This window comes from Phalaenopsis equestris, unplaced genomic scaffold (assembly GCF_001263595.1).
Source record: "Phalaenopsis equestris unplaced genomic scaffold, ASM126359v1 Scaffold235839, whole genome shotgun sequence".
In the NCBI taxonomy this organism is placed as follows: domain Eukaryota; kingdom Viridiplantae; phylum Streptophyta; class Magnoliopsida; order Asparagales; family Orchidaceae; genus Phalaenopsis; species Phalaenopsis equestris.
Window position 1 is genome coordinate 31772 of NW_018253696.1, and position 7298 is coordinate 39069.

General features: G+C 35.9%; 1 protein-coding gene across 1 annotated transcript in view; it reads left to right on the forward strand.

Moving 5' to 3' along the window:
• Nucleotides 1-3511, forward strand: part of LOC110039207 (cycloeucalenol cycloisomerase) — a gene marked incomplete at its 3' end in the record, with an annotated part of 35018 nt that extends 31507 nt beyond the window's left edge. Inside the window, 2 exon segments of the mRNA XM_020744198.1 lie at nt 1408-1599; nt 3414-3511. Coding sequence (XP_020599857.1) covers nt 1408-1599; nt 3414-3511 — 290 coding nt within the window.
• Between the last annotated feature and the right edge of the window lie 3787 nt (nt 3512-7298).

Below are 7298 nucleotides of genomic sequence, written 5' to 3' on the forward strand. Positions count from 1 at the left end.
TTGTCTGCTAAATTGTATGAAGTTTTTTTTTTTTGAGGAGGTGGCCTGGTATGACAACAATATGATGTTAGATATGTTTGAGTGAGGGTCTATATTGTCTGTGGCATGGTCATTGATGTGAATACACATCATTTGGGTGGGTTGCTCGAGGATCTAACAAAAAAAAAAAGGAAAAAGAAATTTATTGTGGGTGTGGCTTAGACATTAATGTTAGATTGTTCTTATTGTTCTTTGGAGTTCTTGGTGGTTGTGGCTTGGGCATTAATGTGAATACATATCAATTGTGTGGTTGTGGCTTGGGTGGCTATGACTTGGGATTTCTTTAGGTGGGCTTTTTGCAGTTCCCATTTTGATATTGGTTACTTGCCCTTTCATTGTTGTTGTTCCTCTTTCAACTTTATCTAATTGGGCAAATGTATTTAAAAATTGGCTTCCTGAAATGAATATAGTTGTAAACGTTGGAAATTGTGCTAGCAGAGTGGATGTGAATGTATCAAATATGTGGCTAGAACCGTTCTATTACAAACAACATTACTACACAAGAGCATAATGGTCATTTGTCTAGAAACAGCTGCCTCACAGTTGTTTTCACATCGCAGAAAATAAACAGCTAGCCAACTCCCCGCTGGGGAAGCTTATTGATAAGTTGTAGCTGCCCCAAGCAGACCCTTAGACTGAAAGGAAAATTTTATAAGATGTTGGTGAGAGTTGTAATGCTCTATGACGTTGAATGTTGGCCTTTAAAAGAGAAGCATAAAAGTAATTGTTGCGAAGATGAGAATGATTAGGTGGATGAGTGGCTTTACATTTAGAGACAAAATGCGAAATGAATATATCTGTGATAGGGTTGGTGTAGCTCCAGTGAAAAATTAGATAGTCGTCTTAGATGGTTTGGTCATATTAAACGTCGACTATTTGATGATCCGATTAGGAGATTAGATGTTTTAGATTCAACTTATGTTAAGAAAGAGAGAGGTAGACCTAAAAAGACTTGGGCATATTGCATAAAAAATGATCTTAATTTATTAGAATTAAATGAAAATATGACACTCAATAGGATGCAATGGAGAAAAGAATTCATGTAGCCCACCCCACTTAGTGGGATAAAGGTTTATTGTTGTTGTTGTTGTATATAATTAGAAGTGTAGTTTTATTTCATTCATGCATGCGGTTAAGATTTTGACATAACCAACTACATATTTTTGTGCATTATGGTATGAGTTTTACTTTTGAATTCCTTTATGTATCTTATGTTGAAGAAAAATGATGATCATAGAATGATGCAGAAAGCTTCTTCCTGTTTGATTGAGGTTTTGCATGTCATATATGATGGTCAGGATGAGTTAATATCAACCAGAGTCAGCTACATAGCCTAACCTAACATGTGTTTCTTATTTAATGTGGTAGGTACCTCATACAACATTCCTTCTCACTCACGTTTGCTTCCTATTCTACCACATGGTATCAAATTTTATACTTCGTAGACTCCGCCACACTATCACAGATTTGCCACCATCAATCCGGTTCGTCACTGAAGCCGCGTGGATTTTAGCCTTCTCTTATTTCATAGCATACTTGGAGACATTGGCAATTTCAAATGTATGTCTTTGCATTTTTATTGCAGTACTTGTGAGATGTTTTTTTTATCAATTTCATTGTCATTTTAAATGTTGAGAAGCTTTGTTTTTGCATAATCCTTTCAAATGGAAAGTTTGTGAGAATTTGAAAATATTTGTTTCTTATTTCCGGCTTGTCAACCAATGATTTTGAAACGGTTTGAGGAAAATTTTATTTGGCTCGCTGCATTTGAATGGTTGACTTTACTAATTTTCTTAGCTTTCGGTGGTATCAGAAGTAGTTAAGGTATTATGACATTAATCTGGCAGTTTGATTATGGCTGGTTAGGGCCATTTCAATTAATATTCTCATTATTAGTGTAGCTATCATTTCAAAATTATCGAGCAATGAAATATAAGATGAAACAATTATGTTGAAGCACTATACTGAACTTGTTAACAGATATTATGCCTACATATTTACTTCTTTGTAAAAAATGTAACGCAGCTTTTAATTTTTAGTAAATATGCCGTATGCACCATACAGGTTAAGCTGCTAGTTATATCTGCTCATGATATTCTTGAAATCTCAATGTAAATCAGGAATACTTGCCTAATTAAAATTTATGGATTTGATTAACTTTCATGATAATTAGTGACTCAATTATCTTTGGAAAATAGGATTAGCTGGCGGTCTAGAAATTTCTTTTTCCATTTAGAAAAAAACTCTTAGCATTTTGTATGGAGCTTTTCTACTCTTTGTAAGTGTATTATATAATTCTTCTTGTTTCTTGTAGGGGTGCAAACGAGCCGAACACGAGCGAGCCTGGGCTCAACTCATGTTCGGCCCATTAAAAAATACCATTGTTCGTGTTCGGCTTGTTTTTTATTTCGAACACAAAAAATTTGTTCGTGCAAACGAGCCAAACACGAGCTGTTCAAGAATTTGACAACCTTAGTCATGCATGCAACTGTTAGTGGTGTAAACAAGCCGAGCTTAAGTGAGCCCAGGCTTGACTTGTTAAAAAATATTATTGTTCATGTTTAGCTCGTTTATATATCGAGCTCAATAAATTTGTTTGTGTTTGACTTGTTTGCTAATCAAATTTGATTTCAATTATTTAGCCTTGCATCAAATTAGCAAAAAATGTGACGGTGTAAAAGTATCAATTTGGGATGAATATGGGCTTAATTATTAGTGTATTTAACCCAACTTGGCATTCCTTTGGTTTCACTCTCTAGCATAATATATCTTGAAGATAAAAGTGGTGGGCAGTGCTGATTTTAAGTTATATATATATATATATATTATATAAATGGCATTTGCATCTAGTCAAACTCAAGATCAACTCAAAATTGATTTCAATTCTTGAGTCAAATTTGAGCTTATTTCTCTTTTAATGCGAGTTTCATGCTTTTTAACAAGTGTTCGTGGTGAGAAATAAACTTACATGGCTTGGACATGCTCAAATGAGTGTAAAATACACGCTCAAGACATGTAGAGAGGTTTTCTCAGTCATTATGAGGAAAAGTGGTTAGATTAATGGTAATGTTGGATACAAGTTGTTCAAAAAAGATTTGCATTGAATATGTTCAACACCTCAAATTACACTTGATAGGAATTCATGGAATTTGAGGATTCATAAAGCTGACCCCAAATTGTTGGGATGAGGATAATTCTGCTGATGTTAACAGAGTAGGCGTTATTCAAACTGAAAGGATAGTAAATTTCTTAAACCTTTTTTCTGTTTTTTTTCCGTTGTACATGGCTATAAGTTTGAATTGATCAGAATTACCATTTCTTTTTACTTGCTTTCAAAAGCTTTTATAAGACGCCCGTTGCTCTTAATGTTGCAGTTTCCTTATTATGACTTCGTTGATCGGGCGTCAATGTACAAAGTTGGTTCGTTGTTTTATGCTATTTATTTTGTGGTGAGCTTTCCCATGTTTTCAAGGTATGTAATTCTTTGAATTTATGGATGCCATTATTTTGGTTATTGGTATTATCTAATAATTTAAGGAATTCGCAGTGCATATAAAGTGTTGTTTTAGAATGTCATTTTTTTATGTTTTGTCTACCTAGTTTGGATGGAAGATTTTAGGTTTTATATCCATCAAGTGTTAAACTCTAAAAGGCAATATTTATGAGTGGGGCTAGGTGGCTAAAATGGGTTGGGGGTGGTTGGGACAACAAAATCAAGCTCTGGTATGAGTTTGTCTCGTTTGTTGTAATTTTCCTTTCAAGTGTGTTTGATTGTAACTGCGTGTTTGCTTCCAGTAATATTATTTGATTTCTTATTGTTATTGGGTTAATTCCAGTATTATTTGGTATTTTAGAGTTAACCTAACCCGAGTCCTATTCTAGGGTTTCTAGCATCCACTAATGCCCAACCCTTTCTCTACCTAAAATTTTTCTTTCTCATTTTGCATCACCCTTACACACCACCTTCCACCTACCCACACACAAAACCTAGTGATGTTGCCGAGGAGATAATCGCCAAATGCCTAATCAAGGGGAAATGACATGATGTCATTTATGAGAAATTCATAAAAAGGTGTCCAAGGGATTTCTATGGAGGATGTACAGTGGGAAACTCGCTAATTACAATAGAGGCTTACCACCTTCAAGAGGAGGCAATTCAGATGGGTCACCCATAGCTGCAGTTGTAACTTGTTAGATCAAAGAAATGGAGTAAATCTCTTTCACCATGCAGATTCCAGTGATGAAGGACCTCTATCTTGATGATATGAATGGAATATCCGAGAAGTCAAAATTTTGCAGTAAAGATGGATTTGCCATATTTCAACGATCACATGAATCCGAACGAGTTCATCGAGTGGCTCTAAACCTTAGAATGTAGTGATGTTGCCGAGGAGATAATCGCCAAATGCCTAATCAAGGGGAAATGACATGATGTCATTTATGAGAAATTCATAAAAAGGTGTCCAAGGGATTTCTATGGAGGATGTACAGTGGGAAACTCGCTAATTACAATAGAGGCTTACCACCTTCAAGAGGAGGCAATTCAGATGGGTCACCCATAGCTGCAGTTGTAACTTGTTAGATCAAAGAAATGGAGTAAATCTCTTTCACCATGCAGATTCCAGTGATGAAGGACCTCTATCTTGATGATATGAATGGAATATCCGAGAAGTCAAAATTTTGCAGTAAAGATGGATTTGCCATATTTCAACGATCACATGAATCCGAACGAGTTCATCGAGTGGCTCTAAACCTTAGAATTTGCATTTGACTTTTAGGAGGTCCCATCAAACAAATGATGAAACTAGCTTCCAGCAAGCTAAAAAAAAGTGCATTATTTTTTAAGCAAAATTAGGAGTACCTAAGTCAACATGAGAAAAAAGACAAGATCACTACTTGGTTTGAGATGAAATGAGAGGTGAAGCGTCAGTACCTACCAATTCACGAAAGACCGGATGTTCATACCGCAGCTTCAAGAGTGAAGAAAAGTGAAGAAACTACATCATCAGACAACTACCAATTCTCACAATTAGGATTCGACCCCAATATCTTACAACCAGTGTATACTCATGGAAAAATTTAAGTCGACCTCGCCTGACAAGACACTACTTTTGAGTGGTTTTTAACGAACATTCTCAAATTTGTCCCCGCCAAGAAGTGTTTCAAGTGCCACAAATTTGGACATATTAAATCAGATTGCACAAGGAAAACAATCTCTTTGACTAATCATGAAGTAATTGAAAAACTAGACAATGACATGGTAGACACGACAGAGAGTGAGGATACAAAGAGGCGTACCGATTGTCAGCCAACGAGAAAGAGGGCCATCGATTTCAACTGAACCCAGGAGAGAGATTTCAACTGAGTTGACAATAACAGTTCTAGAAGGTAGTGAGTCTAATGTTATTGGCATTCATACAAAGTATGAGGATATGGTGCGTTGAACTACATTTTTGCAGGCATTTGGAGTAGCATTAGTAGGATTGTCATTTGAGAAGTCGATATTGAACACAGGGCAACATTGTATAAGAAGATTTCAAACTGTTCAAATATATTGCCTATCTTTTGAGCTGTCTTTATTGAGGGAGGTCCAACTCCTCAAAGGTGAGAAGATTTTGAGTAACTTTTGAAAGATTATATAAAGTTGTTCAGATATTAGATTCAGCTCAGCAGTGTACCCACCATCAGATGTCTAGGCATGAGGGATGAATCACAGCTTTGAAAACTATCTCAGGAGCTTGATAGGGAAGAATATTCTTCAATGGGATCTATGTTCTGTCAGTGAAGAAGAAGAGGTTTCTCCTGAGTGGTTACTAGTGAGAGTGGAACAGTTCGACACAAATTTCATTCCAAAGTTGATTTCTCCTCATATATTTGATTATCAGGTACATTCTATTGACTAAAAGATGTGGAAGAAGATTTCAGACTTAAGAGTTTGAGAGTTACATTGTAGGAACCTACATCTATGTGCAACTCCAGCTCAAGATGTGTGAAAAGATGATGCATATTTATTCTATCAAGGCGTGTTATGAAATGTTAATGCCTACAAGATTGATTTGTCAGGAGATTATGCTACTCCTTAGTTATCCTAGTATTATATATATTATTTCTTCGCGTTCTAAGTTAGTATTTCGTGTGTTTTGTTTAGGATAACCATCGACATCCGTTCTTCTCCCTTCAAGGTTGTATCCAAGGGATTGAGTGGTGTTCTAGTGGTATCTCTCTTCCGAGGTGGTGATTATTTTCTCTATCTCCTTCCACATCTTTCTCCCAACCATCCTCCATCATTGTGGCCACCCTGAATAACACTCATTTGTTGTTTTCACCACAATTTTCACATTGTAGCCCTTTTTTGCTCATTGCTACCATCCCGGACAACCGACCCTTTTTGTCATGCAATCCCTCGCTTCGCCCCTTCATCGCTGTCAATCAAAAAACAACAAACTTGTTGTTTTCCGACTGTTTCTTGGCAGTTCTAGCCTTTCCCACTGTGCTTCGCTGCTCTGCTTGCCACCCCACTTGCTGCCCTCGCTGTCTCAGCCCTCCGCTTCACTTCCAATGCAATTACAACCCCTCCTTTTGTTATTCTAACCACCACAACCCATTTTTGTTACCTACCTCCGCTCACTGACCGCTTAACCGACCTCCACCACCCATGGATCGAGGCCTAGTTTGAGTTTGTGTCGTGTTTGTTGTTATTTCTCTTTCAAGCGTGTTTGATTGTAAACGTCTGTTTGGTTTCGGTAATAATATTTATTTTATCTATTAGGGGTTAACTCGGATATCAAAAACCTTAAAATGTTTTTTAGAAAATAAAAGTCAGGTCTAGGATTTATAAATTATAAATAAAAAGTAAAGTAAAAACTTTTCTATGAGCTTAAAGAGGGAAAAGAAGAACAGCACCAACCTTCACTGTTGAACAACCGGCGTCTTATGCTTATCTTGTTCTCATACGCCCTAATTGCGTGCTTGCTGATCCATCTGCAATGGTTCAATTTCTCTTTCTCTTTCATCTCCTCACAAAAGGGTAGTTAACCCCCCTTTTTGTCGCTTCATTCATATTGCTACATTATTTGTTTCTTTTTTATTTAAATATTATTTATGTTTAGCTATACTATCTTATTCCAATATTTTTTTTGGCAAATAAATATCTCTTAAATTTATATTATTTAAATTAATAGAATAATAAATTTTGATTAAATTTACCCATACAATTTATTTTAAAAAATTTTAATTAACTAAATATTAATATTATTGTT